The sequence below is a fragment of the Paroedura picta genome, chromosome 1 (assembly GCF_049243985.1).
Source record: "Paroedura picta isolate Pp20150507F chromosome 1, Ppicta_v3.0, whole genome shotgun sequence".
Taxonomy (NCBI): Eukaryota; Metazoa; Chordata; class Lepidosauria; order Squamata; family Gekkonidae; genus Paroedura; species Paroedura picta.
Window position 1 is genome coordinate 64,541,368 of NC_135369.1, and position 20,970 is coordinate 64,562,337.

Consider the following 20,970-nt stretch of genomic DNA (forward strand, 5'->3'; position numbering starts at 1 on the left):
TTGTCATCAAATGCATAACCAGTCCATATTCATCGCTGCTTCCTACTCTGTTGTCTCCTTTGCCCCAATCTTTGAGCAAAGCCAAGCTGGCAACCATGTGAAGAGGTTAAGGACAGATCTTCCTGGTTTATCTACAATAAGTACCATTTTGCCTGCTCAGTCCCCTGTAAATTATTTCCTCTGGGACATGGCAGTTAAAGAAAAGATCTTAACCTGACAATTGCTTAGAATGGAATTAATGCTGCAGAATCCCACCAGATGTACAACCTCCCATTCTGAAATAAAACTACAGCAAAGCAAGAACTTCAAATCACAAGGAAACAATAGTTTGGAAAGCATTTTCAAACTTTATTTACAACTGTCACAGTGACAAAAGTAGTTTGAAAAAAATGCTAGCTTTTTCCCTGAGGCTCAAAAAAGAATTACGGAAATATAGAATGTAATATACAACAGGAGAAGTTCAACAGGAGTGCTTTGTTCTTTAGACACATTCAAACAATGACAGACATACAAGCAACAACAACAAAAAGAGAGGCAGAAAAGGATATGCAAATATATTTCAAGACAGTCAGCATTACCACTCTTAAGCATAACAGTTTTTGCTTTTCCAAGTGGATAATATTGGACAATTTCAAAACTTGCAGACAAAATTCATAAGCAACTAAGTAATTGGAGGGAAGGGGGAATAACAAAAGATTTAGGGCTGGTGTGTAGGTGTAAAAGCTCATTCTACTGAACGGCAAGACAAGAACAGGTGTCTCGGATACAAGGCTGAAAAACATCTGGATCCACTGATTTTAAAGCAACCTGGGCTAGGTAACGGCGCAAGACAGGTTTCAGTGAGGACAAAACTGTCCACCAAAACAGGTAGCACGTGTGACTGACAGGTTCTTGGCTGCCAAAAGAAAAGCAAAAACACCAACTATATCCCCCATACTATATTAACAAAAAAGGGGCAGACAAAAAAACTCAGACAGGTATAATCTGCAACCTCACATCCACATGTAACATTGACTCACAACTTTTAAAAAGTTATTGCCATTATGTTGAAAACACAAGCAAGACAAGACTGAAAAATAATCCTGCTGATTTTAAAACAAGCAACCCCCCTAACCCATTGCCAGCGTTTTTACTACTCATGAGGTATCAAATACAAATATATACACAAAGGCCCAACAGATTCCAAAAAAAAAAAAAAAAAAAAACACCCCCACACAAAACAGAGCCAATAAGCCAGGAACACTGGAGAATAGGAGTTATTTTGACTATCCTGTCAAGGCCCTCAAAAATATGCATCATAGGTGGGGCTTCTGCTATTGTTCCCCCAGAACTGATGGGAACCCATGGTGTTCCACTGCTCAGAACAGTTCTTTCCCTAGCCACTCTTGTGACATCTTAGCCAGGGCTTCCGCCTCCAAGCAGAGAGATGCTTTCTGCTAGAACGTTGCAATTTAGATTACCCTGAAATTTTTTCTTCTCCTCCCAGGAAAAGTTAAACAGGATGCAAAATTAAAAGGTTATTGAGAATTTAAATCCTGAAGAAATTCCATAGATTTATTGAAAAAGCACTTTATTTTCTCCACAACACTGAGACCGTAATACTATTTTATTGTTTCGGAAGAGAAGACCTGCTTTCCTCCAATGATCATGTCTGACATCCTGCTTCCATAGAAGCTCCAAAGCGGTTGCTGCACCCTTAATCAAGATGGCTTGGTTGGCTCCCATAAAGCGAGTCTTTAATCAAGCATTTGCCACGTAGTCAAACTAGACAGGCTCAATGTCATTGGAAAAACTGGCATCCCTGTGCAGCCAGATCTCTTATTGGCTTGGAGAACTGATAGCCATTATGGTGGCCTAAAAGAAATATATACTTTAAGTCATTTTATGGCAAGATCTCCACTTCATTTTTCCCATACTCTTGCAACTTGCCTGTTAACCTTGTGTCAGATAAACAAGGCTGCTGCAGAATGGCTAAGGGTCATTTTTAAAGCTGGTGCTGGACCATCCAAAGCCACTCAACATTGTGGAGGTTAAATACGTTCTTGAAGGACAAGGACTAGGGCGACAGGTGAGGGAGAAAGACGCCTTTTGACTAACAGGCTGGCAAGCCAATGCCAAGCACCATGATTCTGGCAGCAATGATGTGACTTTGGGATGAGGAGTCACTCAACCACTGCTCCTCTGCACTGCCCAACAGGCACACCTGCCTGACACTGTAATATCACCGGAGCATTTTAAGTGGCAACTTACCATACTGCCTACCTCCCAACCCCTAAACACATACACGCACACACGCAAAACAGAAGCACTATTTGAAGGCAAGTTTTAGAGATGAATACTATTCTCATGGTTTCATAGTCAGAAGCAATTCTGTTCAGAAATGCAGCTGCTTTTTACACTTGGCTTTCACTTCTTCTGCCTCATATATAACATGGTTTCCTGCCTGGCTAACCCTGCACTAAAGCGCCCTGCTATTTCACTGCTGCACCCTAATAACCTCAACAAAATTCAGCAGTGACTCTTAAGAGCAACCATTTATTTCCCCTGCCCAACTTTCTTCCTTAGTTTCAGCTGGAGATTGTCACATCAAGCACTTCAGTTCTCAATAGAGAATATGAAAAAACAAACCAAAAACTAAGATCTTGCAGGTGCAAAATTGAATGTCTTTTGTAGAAAAAGACTCTTCAGAACAGTTGTGGTTCTCTCCCTCAAGATGACAGCATTTGAATTAATACAGAAGACTCAGTGCCATTTATTGCTCCTTGCTCTCTTTCTTTGCTTCATCACAGTTTTCTGTTGTTTCTTCTTCTTCCTGGACCAGGAACTCCTCAGGTGGCCATCTTAGCTCTCCACTCTCCACATCTCCTTCTGTTGGCTCGACCACAATGGAAGGGAGGCGGTCCTTCAGCTTACAGTAACGATCAAAGTCAGAAGGGTCAGGGAAAATCTGAAACAAGAAATGTATATGCCTGTCAATATACTTTACAGGTGAGCATCATTGTAACAAAACTGAGGAGGCCAAGTTACCTCTACAAACTAGGTGGACTTGGAACTTCATGGCACCCAAGAAAGCCAAGGTGCTTAGAGACAAGCACCTTTCCATGCAACAATTACAATTTGGAGGAGACTTCATGAAGTCACTTCAGCTGGGTCATTCTCTCCCTTCTCCCACATCTGCAACCTGATGATAAACCTGGCCTGCTGTACAAGGCTGCTGTAAGGCTTACAACATAATAGGCATGAAGCACTGTTTGAAGGCTATTATTCAAACATGCACACTTGTTTTCTTCATGTTTGATTTAATAAGTAATGACTAGCCCAGTGATCCTCAACCTTCCCAATGACATGAGTCTTTAATACACTTCATGTCATGGTGACCCCAACCAAAGGCAAGCGTTCTTTCACAGAAATTGAACCCAAACTGACCAATGGCGTGAAGATCCATTGTTCGTGATTGTATATGAATTGGTTTTATTCTGGGGTTTCTCAGTTCAGTTCTGCCTATTGTCCACCATGCCAATCTCACTCACCAGACAGACAAACGCTCTATCTCAATCTGCCCTGCAAGGCTGTTGGTGTGGCTCCTGCAGGAGCAGCAGCACCAGTGATGGCGACCCCCCCATGGCAAAGCTGCTCGTCCTGTGAAAGGGTCATTCGACCCCCAAAGGAGTCCCAACCCCCAGGTCAAAAACCACTGGACTAGAGGCTGCAAACCAAAACCACTGAGACCAGGTGATAAGGCCACTTGGAAGTTCCACCTATGGTGACTCATTTACCCAAGCAAATTAATTGTGGTCATTACAGTGATGAATATCTTTTTCTGAGATCCAGCCTTCTGCTATGTGTTAGCAACTTTTCAACAAGATGCTTTAGGCTGAAGAGTGTTCTCTTCTATTAAAATATTCGCTTTTAGAAGCCCCACTAAACTTCTCCTAAATCCAGAAGAACCTTGTGGACTGACCAAGTAACAGCTAACCATGTGATCTTTTGCATATGCCACAAGCTCTTGAAATGAGCAAGCTGAGCCACAGAGCTTCAGTCACTTCCCATCAAGCAAACAATTCTGCAGAAGTACCCTAAATACTCTGAAAAACTTTACTTGGTAGCTTAGCAACATTGAGGCAACCATTTGTACACACATACATTTGTAAACATTTCTGTATGCTAGTGTAGATATACACATGCTTGGATATGCTGGCCCATTTGATTTCTTCAAGTAGGTGTACATGGATTTTAAGAGCAAAAGACATACACTAGTGCCATCCACATACTACATTTTTACTGCAGAAAGACACTACTTTGGTCATGTAGAGCCGTGTTCCCCAACCCCTGGCCCGGCAAGGGCCACGAAGCCCTTAGTCCTGGGCCACAGTCGGGGGAAGGGAGGCGCAGGTGAGCCAGCGGGCGCAGCTACCTACCCCCCACGGCGCAGTGCTCAAGCCTAGCCATGCTGGGGGGGAGGCGCGAGCACAAATGCGCAGGCGTGGCAGTTCTGTGAGAGCACCTCTCCCGCAGTGCTGGGCTCATCAGCGGGAGCTGCCATACCTGCTTGTTTGGGCCCCCGCCCCCCCCCCCCCCGCAGCAAGGCTAGGTTTGAGCACTACGCCGCAGGAGGAAGGGAGGCACGCCCACTGGCTCACCGGCGCCTGCACCTCCCTCTCCCCCCCCCCCCCCGGCCTGAAAAAGGTTGGGGACCACTGATATAGAGTGTGCAGCTGCTCCTATTCTCAACCGAAAGGTACTGATCTCTCCTGAGGAGAGATACTTTGCTGTAGATTCAGATAAGGACTTTGAATATTTAAACAAACAGAACCTGTCAACACTGCCAGTTCTTAGCTAGCCTGCTATCTGCTCTGTTTCCAGGATGAGAAGTGTGATTGCCATTCTGTCTGGAAAGGACATATTTATAGTTTTGGTACACATGAACCAGAACCTTTGTGTCAAACGTATTGGAATAACTGCATGTGGTACATGTTTCTAGTATGAAAGGCTGCTGGGCTCCTAGTATACTTGACCATAACAACAACAAAAACTATTCTGTGCACCTTTCTGCAATGAGTCACAGGAAATCACCCATAAGTACCCTTGCAGGAAGAACTGCTTGTCTGTGTACTGCTAGAATTGGCTATTAGCACAGAGGCAAACTACTTGGTGCACAACTTGGGGCAGACCTCGATATACCATGACCATATAAACAAGGAGCTGTAATCTTTGAAGATATTAATAAAGAACAAATTTCTACATATATGTAGAAAAACTTTCCCTACGCTAAGCAAAGCAAAACATGAGCCCCTATACCGGAGACTGGGACTTTTAAAATCAAAGGCCACATTTCATTTTAGAAATCAAGCAGTTCCCAGGGGCCAACTATTAATACTGGAACACAAAGGACCATTGACCATGGGGTGACCTCTCAAGTACTAAAGAGTTTCCACTATTACGCTATGTGAGTCATTTGTCCTAATAGCATGGGAGTGGGAGAAGCAGGACAGATGGAAGGGCTGGTTAGAGTGTCAAATTACAGCAGAGGGGACTCGGGTTCAAATCTCTATTCAGCCACAAAACTCATTGGGTGACCTTCAGTCAGTCACTCTCTAACTTGATCTATCTCACAGTGCTTGCTGTCAGGGTCAAGCAGAAGAAGGTGGAAACAATATATGCTGCCCTAGAAATCATGGAGCAAGGGCAAAAGGAAATGGATAAACAAATGGAAAAAAGCAGGCTCATTAGACAACAGCTCCTTCCTTCTACCAAAGGGACTGTTTCCCAAGAGAGAGTCTAATAATGGCTCCCTCCTTGCTCAAACAGCAAGGGTCAAACAAGCACATGGAGCTACCTTACACAAAGTCAGACCACTGCTCTTCCTAGATCAAGATTGTCTACTCTGGCCAGTGGTAACCCTCCAGGGGCTCAGGCAGAAGTCTTCTACATCACCTACTACCCGAGCCTTATAATTTGGAGAGGCCGGGGAATGAACTTGGGACTGTTGAGCCTTAGTTCCTTCCCAAAGCCTGCAATACTTCTGCAACTATGCCTATAGGGACTGTTCTGGGAGAGCGGCTTCAGCCATCTCAAGAAGCACATCCAAGCCGCTTTCTATGAGCAGAGTATATCTTATATCTGTCTACACAATGGGCTGGGGGAATGCCATCTTCTGCTGTTCCTCAGATTTCTGAGCTAATGAAGAGAACGCTGGACTCCTGGATGGTATAAATGACCAGGGTTTTTTTTCTGTTAAAGCAATCATGTGACACATTTCCAAGAAGATACCATACAGTGTTATGTGTTTTGTGGATCCACTCAAACTGTGGAATGGAAAAATTCATTCTTTAGTACACTGGCTAAAGAAGAGTTGTTTTTATATTCCACTTTTCACTACCTGAAGGAGTCTCAAAACAGCTTACAATCACCTTTCCTTCCCACAACAGACACCTTATGAGGTAAGTGCAGCTGAGATACTCAGACAGGACTGCTCTGTGAGAACAGCTCTATCAAGGACTGTGGTGAGCTCACAGTCCCCCAGCTGGCTACATGCAGAGAAAGGAATCCAACCCAGCCCACCAGATTAAAGGCCACTCTTAGCCACAACACCAGGCCCTGGGAGCGTTTCTTGAATGGGTGGGAGTTAATTATATATTATTCATTGTTAGGCATAAATATATGGTCACGTCAGCCCACCCAGCCCCTCCCAAAATGGCCAATGGGACTGGACGTTAAGGGAAGGGGAGGGATCCTAGGTGAGTATGAACATAGCTATGCTTCCTAACCATATTCCACATGATTGTGCCATTTCTGGATGCATGACTATGCAAGGCTTGCCCCACAGGTATAAAGAACTAAAGGGAATGTTCAGTATTGAAAACTTAGAATATCCAGAAATGTTGACATTTTATTATTTAAAAGGTAAAGGAGTCCCCTGTGCAAGCACCGTGTCATGTCTGACCCTTGGGGTGACGCCCTCTAGCGTTTTCATGGCAGACTCAATACGGGGTGGTTTGCCAGTACCTTCCCCAGTCATTACCGTTTACCCCCCAGCAAGCTGGGTACTCATTTTACCGACCTCGGAAGGATGGAAGGCTGAGTCAACCTTGAGCCGGCTGCTGGGATTAAACTCCCAGCTTCATGGGCAGAGCTTTCAGACTGCATGTCTGCTGCCTTACCACTCTGCGCCACAAGAGGCTCTTTATTATTTAGAGAACATCAACAGGAGGGAAAGTTGATTTATAGTATGTTTTAAAAGCTTATGCCACAGCAGAGATCATCAAGCACTGAAAACACCAGATGTGCATTTTCAATGTCATTTTTGGTACATTACCACAAACGAGAATAGCTGTTTTTAAAATAAAGTGGCAGTTTTCTCTTACCCCTTCTTTGAACTTAAGTTAGCAATTTCCTTAAATAAAATACCCTGTAAATATATTGCCGGGAGTTTTGGTTTGTTTTTTTAAAAATAGACTGGACAATCTTATCAAACAGCAGTAATATAGGAGGTCAAGATTTTTCCATTAAGTCATGCTTTTTAAAAAATCAAGGCAGCAGAAAATGAGATGTTGCAACTGAACTCAAGGATTGGGGGTGGCCCAATGGAAAATTAATGAAGTCACATTTCCCAGCACATGACAGACAGGGAAACAAGACAAGGCTGACTTTGGGAACAAAGGAACAAGCACATCTTTGCATAACAAAATTCATATCCATGGAGCAGATGCAGGAGACAGGCTGCATGCTGATTGCTCTTTACACAGAAGTAGTATCCTAGCTTTTGGGAGACAGATCACATATGTAGCTATCTCACAACTCAACCTTTTAAGAATAGATCAGACCTAGCAGTAAAACAGAAGGAAAAATTAATCTAAAAATGAAAATTTGTTCAAACAATTGGATTTTGATCAAGTCAGGCAAGAGATTCCTTGCCATTCTACTAGCGGCTTAAGACAAAATAATGTGCTAACATCCTTTGTTATGTGGGTCTTGGACAGAATTTTTTTTTAAATCACACTATTTACTCTTCAGTACCTTCAGAACCCTGAAATTCAAAACCTGTACCCAAAACTATTTCAGGTTTACAGAGATGATTTATGTATACATGCCACAATTGGTAAGCAAATGCTTCTTTAGAATACAGTATGAACATTTATAGGGCCAAATTAATTAGAAATATGATCCACCAGCACCTTCTAGCCCCAGGCAACTCCTGTGATGAGTCCACTTTCCACAGAGATCCCACTCAAAACTGTTACTAGCTGGAAGTTTAGAGATCTGTCCCATTAGGTAGGCTGTCGCTGGGATGCCTAAGGCCCTCTCCACTGAAGGAAAAGGAAGCAACAGGGAATTAAGAAAGGTGGGGAAAGAAGTAGAACAAATGCAGGGATCAGAAAAATATATCTGATGTTAAGAATCCTGCCTTGTGTTGTCATCTTGTCTGCACTAAACTACAAAATGTGATTTCTAATAGTTTTGCCCACACCAGTGATTCCATAGCTGATTCATCTGCTTAGCTTTATAACGTTTCTGTATTACTTGTCTGCATATTAGTGTTTTTTTTAATGTACTGATTTTATAAAACTCCCTTCAAACATCATAGATGGAGCATGTGAGGAATAATATATTTAATGAACTATGGGCGAAGCATATTGAAGACTACCATGCACAAAGCAACAACATTTCTGCAGGAAAGGTAATAGAGCCCGTTACGATATGCCACGTTTGAGAAAGTCCCTTCAGGAAAAAACAAAAATATGTATTTTGCCTTCTGTCTCAGAGACAAGCGGAAACTGGAGCCCTAAAACACCCTCCTCCTCATCTGTTTCTGTGCCAGAGAACCACCCCACCCCCAACCTTGCCTTAACTCTATTTCCTCTGCAGTCAAATGAACTTGGCACCAAGAGTGGAAAATGTTTTAGCAACCACAATAAGGCTTGATGCCTGTCAGTCCCAAACCAGAGAAGCTCTGATGCAGTGAAAAGTAGCCTGCAAGGAACCAAGTCATGCAAACATAGAAACCAATACTACTGGAGAAGGAGTCAAGATATCCATCTCACTGCACCATTGACTAATTCAATGTCAGTATGAAAACCAAGGATATCAGTAGCAAAGTGTCAGGGAGTGCATTTTGGCCACCCCTGCTAGAATATAGGCCAGTCCAGGGAGATGGCCTCACAGCCCCAGGACAAGCCAACAAATTAGCTCCCATCAACCCAAATGCAACCCACCAAGGAGCCCAATAACCCCTATGTGCTTGGATGGCAAAGTGACTTTCAGGCACCAGAATAAATAGCTGGCCTGGCTTTGCTTGACAGGTCACAACTCTATATATTGTCCAGCCCTGCCCAAGTTATTCTGCTGCTCCTAAGCAGTGGTACCATGCAACCCAGCATGCCAAGATCACTTGGGGGAAATGCTGAAGCACTATTCTGGGATACTGCAGCACACACAGCCTCAGGTCAGCATCCCAGTATCATCCTCTATGAATATGAAAGTTACCTTTGGGCACAGCTCTGGGACCTCAGTAGCATTCCCACCAAGACAGCATAAGGAGTCACTGGGAATTGCAGTCAGCTGGTTTGGAACAGACACACCCCCACATGGACAATGGCCTCAGCCATTCAGCGTCACTATGCAACCCATCTACCCAAAAATCTGACATGTTGGCTCAACACAGCTGCCACACATCAGGAGATGACTATATGGATGCCCGACTCAAACTTCATTTGGGGTGGGGGATGGGTGGGTTAAAAAAGATTCAAGCCCAAACATTGTTTTCCCAATAGACTAGTGAAATTATTAATTTAGTCCGGAGGCAGCCTCAGTTTCAGTACCACTTTCAGTGCTGTATTAGCAAAAAGTGAATCTGTGAGAAAGTGACTCAGCCTCTCCAAGCAGTAGGCACAGCTCAGACAGAAAAAAAAATCAGCTCTAAATAGTCTGGCAAAGGATCCATGGTGAATGAAGACCAAATATCAAATATGTATTAATTTAGCAGAAGATATTTTAGTGGCCTATGAACTGACAAGATCAAGACAGAGGGAACAGGCTGATGTTAGGACAACAGAGAGGAGAATATACAAGGCCCTCTCCACATGCCATGAGAGACATTCCAGCCTCAGCACAGCAGCCAAATGGAACTGCCAATGAGGAAGCCCCACTGATGGTCATTCAGCTGGTGAAGCTGAACCCCACAGATTCTCAGGCTCAGAGGGCACCTGAACTAGATGCAATATCTCATTGCCAGAATCAATGTAAAGATTGCATAAAAAGACATCTGTAAGCCAGTGAGGAGATTAACTCCCCACTTGTAGACACCTGATATGTTGGCTATAGAGGCAATTTCATGGCAATCAGGCTGAAGTACTAATGCAAAACAACCACATATTTGTGAACCTCTACAGGGCCAAGAGCAGGGGCTGCGTATAGGTACATCATGACGAGGCCAACCAACAAGAAACAGAAATGAGGGCTTTACAGTAAGCACTTGTGTGTAGGACGAGTGTGACACTTTCAAACTTGCTCAGCAGAGACAGAGGCAAGAACTGTACAGAATTTAAAACTTACAAAACTTTCCCAAAAGATAAAACCTCTTGACTACATTCTCAGAAATCTAACAATATTCCAAGAAACACAATGAAGATCTTAATTGTGCATGTTGTGTGCCTGATTATGTGAAAGCACTGCAACCACGCCTGTTAGCAGAAGGCTCACTGTACAAATCAGTCCAGAAAGTGGGATTGGGGGACTAGAAACCTTAAGATTTTAAATCAAAGTGAAATTTATGTTAGCAAAGGAGTTCCAGGTGCTTCCTGGAGGGTACTGTATTTATTTATTTATTTATATCACCCACAGATGGTATAAGAAAGTGCCATGGGGAAAGACAAGCATGCTCTCACTTGGATGCCCTCTCCCCATAGTTCAAACCCAATACGGCCTTTCACTAATCCCAGTTGTCATTCACTGGCTCTTGAGTTAAGCATTATGCTCACTGATGCTAGGACAGCTGCTGCCAATTCATGACATTCAAACCATCTATAACCCCCCCTCCCCCAGTACATACTGGCCTTCCCACAGAGAAGTGCCAAGATTCAAGGCTCTATGCAGCTGCTAAGAAAAGAGAATAGATTCTAGTTTCACCCGCATGCTACTTTGGCTGTGAGATGCAGTTCATTGTGAGCTGCTGAAGCACAGAGGTTCACTGTGGTACAAGAGATCTCTCGTTCAAATCTTGCTTCTGCCATCCATTTGCCAAGCAGGCTTCCCATTTATCCACCTGGGTTGGGGATTCACCTGTTCCCAGCCCCAAAGAGTGGGAGAAAAGACATGGCCTCCACATAGGGACGGTCTGTCTAGAAAAGTCTACAGAGACTAGGGGAAGCAGCCTGGAGTGTCACCCCCCCCAAGAGTGACATCCCAACTTCCTCAGGCACTGACCCCCTCCAAATCCAGGGTGGTGGTGCTCATGCCCTCCCACCAGTAGGCAATACTACTTTATTGGACAGACAAACTGCACCAGGTTGTTATTGGGGAGAAAAGCAGGGCCTAGATGAAGTGGAAACTCATTTCCAATGCTGTTAATACAAAGACTATCATTTAAAAAAAAATTCTCTGCCTTACAAGGAGCATGGGCATTTTAAGTAATGCTTGACTCAGATCCAAACTTCTGCTTGCTTTTTTGTTTTGAGTGTTTGTTCCAACTTGAAAGCTGTTTTGCACACAACAGCACCACCTCAGCAAAGTCTGAATGAACCACCAGTTGCAATGCCACTCGTGAAATGCTGCTGTTTATCTGGGAAGGCCTATAGTTGGCCTTTCGGAACTAGCAATAGAAGTTTATTGTTTTTCTTGAAGCTATTAATCCATGCCTTGACAGGTCATGTGACCCTTCCAGATCTTCCTTAACCAAAAGCAGTTATCTAAAAAGCAAGGAAAAGGTAGTGGCAGCATCATGACCTAGAAACACTGGCTGAGAAGAACATACTCAAGGATTTCTCCCGCATGTGGACTCAAGCAATGGAAAAGCCAGTAAGCCATTCCATGGCCAAGCTCTGCTAATCATTCATGGGCAACAGCTGAGGGACTGAATCAAAGTAGGACATAAGCCACTCTTGCATTAAGCATACTGATTTCAATGGGGCTGTGCAGAAATGGGCTGGGGTATGCTGACCTCACTCCAGATTATGGCTAAAGGCGTATCTTGGAGCCTGATAGATTCTTTAAGCTAGTACTCATCTTCTTTGAGGCAGCCTTAAATCATACACTATCTTAAAAATTCAGAGAGATCTTTAGCTTTGACCATTTGCCTGGCAGTTACATCCCTCAACAGGAACCATGCCAAGAATACTGGCAGGAAAACATGTTAAAATTAGTTATAAGTAACCAGGTCATCTGAACTTCCTTTTCATCAGTTGACATCAAGTGCCAGAGCCAAGTGGGAGAGTGGCACAGCTTAAAAGAGGGAAGTGGCCCATACAGCAAGCTTCCAGCTGCTCTGCCTGAACACTGAGTTACCATTCAGCTCATGATGTACTGCCTAAGCAGCTCTTTATTATGCTTTAGGCAGAAACAGCAAATATAAATAGACGACACAAATGCCCAACCAACACAACTAGCCATGCAATGCAAGCTCAAGCATGCTTACTCAGAAGCAAGTTTCTTGGTGGGATTTTCTCCATGGCCAGTATAGTCGCATGGGTCTTTGGAAATAAGGGCCATTGACCTCAGAGGATCCAACTTAAAGCACACATGCACAGAAATCAGGCTGCTAAATTAATAGCTCCTGCCAAGGAAGCATTCCAAGATGTTGATAAATTTTAAAAAATTAAGGACAGGATAGCAGGTCAGTCTGTTGAAAGAGTCTCTACCTAATCCCAAATGACTCTGCTGGCAACCAGCTGTAAATGGGCTATCAGTGCTGCATGATGCACAGCAAAGCTTACCTGATAAGATAGGCCATCTTTGCAAGGGCTTAGACCAATCTCGTCCATAGATGGAGCACTCATCACCTCAGTCATGTCAGCTGATCTCAAGTAATCAGGGCTGGAAACAAGAGGCAAAGAATAGCTTCAGCTGTTTGGAACAATACTGTCACGGGAGCAAACCAAAACACTGCTTAACAACCCCAACCATCACATTGCTGAACAGCCATTCAGATATCAAGCAGGATGTCTGGCTTGTTCAACCATGTCATAAACTGTTTCATTGTCTTCAGAATGGAGAACCTATGGAGAATCTTCTAGACACCCAAACTATGTACTGGAATACCAGTTGGGAAGAATTTAGTGAATCACACAAAGGTACCAGTATTTTCAGACAAGATTGTTAAGTGTACAACATTGGACTAATGTTGCACTGTATCAGATCATTCTCCTTCCTCTACTTTGTTCTCCCCTTACTCTCTTCTCCTCCCGCCCCAAACACACACACAAGGGTTTTTTGTTGCAGCAATCCATATAAAGCCTGGGCATTTGACCTAGCTGTAGATCCCAACCCACCAAAGCCCTTTCTCAAACTGGCCAATCAAACATTTCCCTAAGTAGTTCACACTGGCATATAGTAATAAACAACCTGGTTGAGACACATTAAAAGACTAACAAGTTTGGTGTGAATCCCTGTGAGCTACCCCAATCAGAGGCACAAAAAGAGACAGTCTAACAAATATGCGCCCCAACCTTTTGTAGGAAAAGTCAAAGAGAGATGAGCCCATGATCACCTTAAGCCCTCCCAAAACTAAAACAAAGAACATTCATGAAGGCAGAGTCTTAACGCCAGTCCCAAGGACTATGATGTATTCATCCTGCCAACTTCACTTCAAGGATTTCCATGCCTATGGTTTAAATCTAGCCTTTCCAGCATAATTCATTGTGAAAGCCAAGGCTGATTTGCATATATAGCCAAGAGCATCCCCATTTTAGAATATGCTAATGCTGTTTCCATTTCCAGCCACAATACCTTGAACTTGCCTTGTGTCCATTCACTTCTCACACTGAAAAGAAAGGTATCTGTTGCATAGCACTGCCAGGAAAAGCAGCTGTGTTATGGTTTAGGCTGCTCTGACACAGCTTCTCAGGTTTATTGCACCAAGTGAGGTTTCAGATACATCCCTGATAGCACACGATACCAGCAGGAATGTCTGCCAGTATTCACTAGTCATCAGTCTGCTGTGGATAACAGCTGAAACAAGGATAATGCAGCAGCCACCTTCACTAGCCATGTCAGACTCCAGAAGGGATACTGCTGCTCTTCAAGAGCAAATATTGAGTCCTAAGCCTGGACAAGAATGCTTCAGATAATTAAGAACTCCAGATCACATAAAGGAATCACTGGTGCAAAAGAATAATTGCCATTTCTACAGTGCCGTACAAGTGTTAGCCTTTAAAGTGCTAACACAAGCATCACCAGACTATCTCTGCTCCTGGGATCTTAGGGGTTAGTTGCAGGGGAGAAGAGAAAACAGTAAGGATGATAGCTTTCCTGCCTCCAAATAATACATCAGTCCTCTACAAAATGGCAATGCAGTCCTATGCGGCGACTCTAGTCTAATCCCACTGAAGAAAGCAATGAGATTGGAGTAACTCAGCACAGGATGGCACTGCGAGAGCTGCACTGAACTAGCTCGGTATATTCCAGGAAGAGACTACCAGAATGGTTGTCACCCCTACTTTCCACTTAACCTCTGAACCAGGGGTCTATCCAAACTGCTTGCCTGGGCCCTCCTAATTTCCCCCCATCCTCCATTCCTTTTTACAGAAAGTCTTGAAAAAAAGGAAGTGAAACTGAATGCTGCAAAAAGTGAAGGGGTTTATCAGTGAAGATGAGTTTCCTGCTGTGAGCCATTAACCAGAGTCTAAAAATGTTTGCTTAACTTTTTAACTTCTGGCTCAAAGGAAAAATGGGAGCATAAAAGCTTCACCAGGCATCCAATCCAAGTCCAAGATTAAATAAATAGAGCCACTGCTTTCAAAGTCAATCAGGAGGGAAACAGAGACTCAATGGGAAATTGGCTTGTTGGGCACTTGCAAGTTTTGGGCTATGTGCTCAAAGAGCAGCAGCTAGCAAATTAAATGGAGTATTAATCATAAGAAACACCACTCCAAGGAAGAACATGGTTCCCAGACAATACTCTGGGGATGCAAAGATCTCAACACACGGGAGTTTCTACATCAACTCATAGCTCTTTAGTGCTGAGAATATACAGCACAGAAAAGGACCAGGATGGAGAGGCTATCGTGTATTTGAATTGCTTTTGAAAAATGCCACTTGCTTCACACCTGCCAATCTTCATGAGAAAACTCAAAATTTGTTAAGAATGCCACATAAAGTGACTGATATGCCAATAGCTATACCTGCTCCTAAGGCATTTGCTCTGGGAAGCATCTGATGTCCAGGTTATTGGGGGGAAAAGGCCAGGCGGCAGAATCCGATTTTGTTCCCACCCTAGTTTGGGTTGACAGCAACCACTTCGAAGTCTCCCTGGCAGCTCAAAGCCACCTCAATGGGGTGGTTACCCAGCTTCTCCCTGCTGCTTGTTTGTTGCTGGATGGCAAGAAAGGAGACTGCCTCTAATTTGGTTACAAAGGCACAAGGGCAAAGATTTGACGTCAGTCACATAAAGACACCGCAGGCGTCCCTCGGACACAAATCCCATCAACACAACCTGATGCACAAAATTACGCTGAGCGGCGGTTCAGCCCCGGAACTCGGAACGTCAGTTCAAAAGCACTTCTGAACATGCGCAGAGCGCCTCTCCCGCAAGGACAGCCAGGAGGGCTCCCCGCTGGTCTGAACCCCTTAGAAATCGCCCTGGGGACGGACTCCGATCGATTTCTTGCTGGGCTTGCGGGCGGCTACCTCGCGATGGGAAGAGCAGCAGCAGCAAGGGCCACCTTGCCGGCGCCGCCCGCCCAGCTCCCTTCTGCCTTCCGACCGCTGCGCGCGGGAAGCAGCCGCCAAGCCTCCCGACCTTGAGCAACTCTCCCGTGGGCTGCGAGGGAACGTGTCGAGACCTCCCAGAGGGTCAGTCTTGAGGGCAAACACCCGTCTCGTGGACCCGTCGATTGCCCTCGCGGAGACGAGCGCCCCCCAGTGCCCGAGGGTGGCAGCGCAGACTCAAGGAAGACGGCCGCGGCAGACAAGCCAGTGCCGCCAGCGCTGGATGCGCCCGACGACGGAGGACCGCTGGTTCAGCCCCCCCCCCCCCCGCACAATCTGCTGCGCCGGAGCCTTGGGCGGGTGAAGCGGAGGACGAAGGCGGCCAGAAGGACCGCTCCGCAGCCCGCCTCGTTTCCCAGCAGCAGAGCGTGCGGCGATTGGGGGGGGGGGGGGGGACGCAAAGCAGCGGTCGAGCATCGCACACTTCCTCGAGGGCGGCCCCACACGAGGGCTTGCCTCGGGGGCAGAAGGCACGCGCCCGGGCGGAGATCCCTGAAGTGCTCCGGCGCCTCTCGCGCCCCGCGGAACTTCCTTTGTCTGCAGGCTCCTGCCACCCACCCCTCCGAACTTCCCCGACGCGACCCCCTCGGAGGGCAGCGCGCCCTGCCTCGGGCCCCGCTGCCAGGAGCAGACCCTTCCCCACCCCGCCCCTCTCGCCAGCCACGCCGCCCGCCCGCCCACACACGCGAAGCAGCTACTCACCAGTGAATGGGGAAAAAAACAGACATGAAGTCCGGACAAAGAGGCTGGCCAAGTGTCCTGTTGCGGCGGAGCACAGGGACCCTGCGAGCGCCAGGGGAGGGAGAGGAGGACCTGAAGGCGCCCGCGCGAAGGGGAGAGGCAGAACGGGAGCTCGGCCACGAGCAACAAATGCCGCCTCCGACCACAGCTCTGACCCGCACAAAGAGTTGGGGAAGCGGCCTTTATAGCCCGGGGGGGCGTGCCCGTGCCCGCCGAGCCCGCCCCCTCTCTCCGATGATGTCACCAAAATCATGAATGGCTTCGTGCTCTCGGCCCGTAGCAGAGCCGCGTCTCGGAAGAAGGGAGCGGGCCCGGGAGCTCTCTGATTGGCCGCCGCTCGGCTTCTACGGCATCAGCTTCGGCACGAGCGCGGCTCGCTGCTGATGTCTGTGGTTACCTAACCCACATCGCCAGTCTCTCAAGCCAAGTTTGGACCGCACCCCCGCGAGGGGTTTGGGCTTTGTTGTTTTGCTCCTGGCGGGTTTGGATTTTTCCAAAGCCCATTCCTCTGCGAGACGAAGCGCTTCCCAAGGGGACCTGCCAATGCCGGGCTACTTCCACCCTAAGTGGCATGCAATTGCGAAGAAAATCGCCGCCGGGTTTATGTACAAGCACACGGAGCGCCTTCCGCACTCTGCAAAGGCAGCCTCTTTGCCCACTTCGTCTGCATGCCATTAAAACACACAGGCGGCGATCAAAGCTGCGGATTGAGCAGCCCCTTTGCTTTCTGGTTCGGGGCATGATGCACTTCCTCACTTTTGGGCTTCATCCAGTGAGGGGTGGGGATGGGAAAGGGCAGCTTGTTTTGTTTTTTCCTAATCTGAAGGGAAGAAATGTTTAAAATAATCCATGGGAAAAAAGGGAAAGTCATAAATTACTGGGCTGGGCTGCTTCAGCCTAGCTCTCCCCAAAATGTGTGTTTTTTTTTTAATTAGTGTGTGTGCATTGGAGGGGGAGAGGGGTGGCAACAGCCTTTCATGCAAGGAGATCTTTCCCACCAGATTTAGATCTCTTTCTTGCTCAGCTGAAGCACAGAAAAGGGTGGGAGAGCCAACTAGGCTTTCCACCAGCCCCTGATCCCTGGAAACATCCCACCCCTGTACTGTGAAGCTACCATGCAAGAGTTAGTATTAACCTCACTTGTGCCCTTAATACAGGGGTAGTCAAACTGTGGCCCTCCAGATGTCCATGGACTACAATTTCCATGAGCCCCTGCCAGCCTTCGCTGCCTTAATACATGAACAAAGGATTCTTGCAGAGGAAAAGCCCCAAATGGCTTCACCGGTGTGTTTAGTACTCTGTGCAGAAGTCTCTCCGCAGTGCCATGGGAAGGAAGTGCAGCCTGGAAGCCCATCCTTATGGAACCCTGGGCATAGCTCTAATGTCCCTATTTCATGGTTTCCCAATCCCAACCATTGTACCATGGTTCTGTATAGTACCACAACACCCCCTCAATGGTACTGCAGTGTGTGTGTTTGTGTGGAGGGGGGTTCAAAATGGTGGCTGGGGAGAGCCCTCCCAGCATGTGCCTGCCAATTTTGATGCCTAGGATTGTTTTTTAATTTTTTTTAATTTCTTCCCTTATTTGGGCAGGCCAACTCACCTCCTCCCAAAGTGGCCAAGGATTTATAGAGGGAGTTTTGAATTCACAAGGATGGGGGGGGGATGTCACTTCCTGTGACAGGTCCCTTTTGGGGGGCCTGGCAGGGAGGTGTGGCCAGCTGACATCACTTCCTGGAACCTCAAAGCCTGAAAAAATATTTCAGCAGTACCTCCATTGTTAAAAGGTTGGAAGCAGCCCCTTCATCTCTGACTTCTTGTCCTCTCTGGAAACAAAATACCATCAAGCAAGGGGACTTCTGTGGACTTTTTTTGTTTATTTGTTTATATATCGCCCTCCCCAGAGGCTCAGGGCGGTTTACAGGAAAAAGGAAAAAAGATACAGATAACATATGGTAACAACATGTGATAACAGCAATAGCATCATAACAACAATAACCTTAACACAATAACAACAATAACATTAGAGAATGATGGAACTGTAACTTCTGTCCGCTCTATTGTTACATGTACATCCATGAATGTTCCAAATTACTAGCAAAAATAAATTTTCCAGAGGGGTACTCATGTTTGTCTTTTGCAATAAAATTAAACAAGAGGCCAGTGGGATCTTTATCAGATGCATATCATGAACAAAAGACTGTAAACAGATCAGTTGCAATGTTCTTACCAGTGCCCACCTACATCATCAAACTGCCTATCATAATTTGAGATTCTTTGATCTCTCTTCAGCTTAAATTGTCTATCTTCTAGGTTAAGATGTTCCAAAGATTTGGTGGGGCAACTCTATGTCCCCAAAGGTTTGACTGTAGAATGACTGAGCAGCAAATATGTAGAACAGAGTTTCAGTCCAGAGGCACATGAAAGCTCATATTCAGAATTAAATTTTGTTGGTCTTAAAGGTATTACTCAAACCTTTTTCTATTGCTTCAGACCATCACAGCTACCAAACTGAGTAAACATGTAGTAAATTAATCCAAATAGTTTCTGATGGTTGCTGTGCTGGTATATTTGAGTCTGTAGCACCTTAGAGCAATGGTCCCCAACCCCCGGTCTGGAGACCAGTACTGGTCGGTAGATCAGTTGGTACCGGGCCGTGGCTCCTCCTTGTCCTCCTCCCCGGCTGCTGCCTCGGGGGCTGCCCTGCCACTCTGCTGCTGGCTCACCTTTGGTGCTTTCCAGCAGCCACTATGCTTGGGGCTCCCCCTTGGCATGGCACTGTGCAGCTGCTGCTGGTAGCACCCCCCAGCGGGTGGTGGGAAGTCAGGGGCGCCGGGGGAAAGCAAGTGGAGCAGGGGCTCAGGTGGCGACATCCCTCGGCAAAAGATTACCCCCCCCCCCGGCCTCAGTAAAATTGTCAGGCATTGACTGGTCCCTGTTGATAAAAAGGTTGGGGACCACTGCCTTAGAGGCCAACAAGATTTTCAGAGTAGAAACTTTTGAGACTCAGAGCTCTCTTCAACAAATATGAGTAGATCTCTGAGTCTTTAGATCCCAGTCAGGAGGTAGGAGGAATGTTGCAAATATGCAATGCACATTGTAACCAGCTTGATTAGAGCAGAGGGGAAAGGCTTGGCAGTAGAAAATTAGCATCTGTAATGAGATAAGAATCCTATGTCCCTATTCAGTCCTTAGATCGATTGTTCTGAATTTATGAATAAACTCAGATTCAGCAATCTCATGTTGTAGTTTCCCCCTGAGTATGTTTGTTCACCCTAGGGTGTTATTGGACTAGATTCTAATGAATCCAGGTAGAATCCATGGTGCAAGCGGTACAACATCAGAAATTGTGGTGACAACTGAGCCATAGGATCGCCAAGCATCAGACTCAACTGAATGGCTAACATCATCATCATCATCATCATTCATGGGTGGTGATGAGGCATCTGATGAGGCAATCTTATGCTGGAAAAAAATGTTGTTAGTCTTCAAGGTGTCACTGGACTCCTCTGAAGGGACATCAGTACAAAATGGATATTTGAGCACTGGCATGTTCCTCATTTATTGGACTGGTGATTGAGTGGTTCACATATGCCTTTATTTGATAGCCCAAAGGGGGCAAATCAATAGTGGTGATTCTTACTACAAAAAATGTCCATCATTGACAATATTCTCATTGTTGCCTAAATATTTAGCAGACAAAAAGAGTGTTGTTGATACATTGCTGAGAGGGAGGAAAAGTTCCGTACTTTACTGCAGGTGGATTTGAAGTGCATTGGGGGGAGGGGGGACAAATGGGGCAGGAATCTACTAATACCATTATGGAAATTGTTTTGTATCTGGATGAAAATATAGATGGGAGATGGAAAACAACAATAAGAAACCACAGTTGCAACTTGGTGAAGGTTGCAACTGTTTCAATTGGGTATGCTTACAAGTAGCTCAAACCAGGTCTAGGGTTGCCACCTAGGCCTAGAGAAAAATGATCTGTCCCTTTCAAAGGCTAGAAATTGGCAGTTCATGACATGGAGGTGAATAATGTTGCCTGGAAGATAACATCTTATGTAGGAACTAAATGCTTGTCTCATCAGATGCATCATCACACCGCGTGTATTCTACCTGGTGTAGTAGTTAAGAGCAGTGGGCTCTAATCTGCAGAGCAAGGTTAGATTCCCCACTCCTCCTCCACATGCAGGCAGTTGGGTGACCTTGGGCCAGTCACATTTCTCAGTGTTCTCTCAACCTATAGTGACCATGTGTCAGGAAAACAGTGGGACGGTCCTGACTTTTCACCAAAGGTCTCACGTCCTG

The 20,970-nt window shown here is 45.8% G+C and overlaps 1 protein-coding gene across 1 annotated transcript; it reads right to left on the bottom strand.

Moving 5' to 3' along the window:
* Positions 1 to 327: 327 nt before the first annotated feature.
* LBH (LBH regulator of Wnt signaling pathway) lies at positions 328 to 16,832 on the bottom strand. The gene is made up of 3 exons (XM_077341150.1): positions 16,621 to 16,832; positions 12,927 to 13,026; positions 328 to 2,947 (listed from the first exon to the last, which is right to left on the bottom strand). Exons 1-3 carry the CDS (start codon positions 16,644 to 16,646, stop codon positions 2,753 to 2,755), a joined length of 321 nt encoding a protein of 106 aa, XP_077197265.1. The 5' UTR covers positions 16,647 to 16,832; the 3' UTR covers positions 328 to 2,752.
* Between the last annotated feature and the right edge of the window lie 4,138 nt (positions 16,833 to 20,970).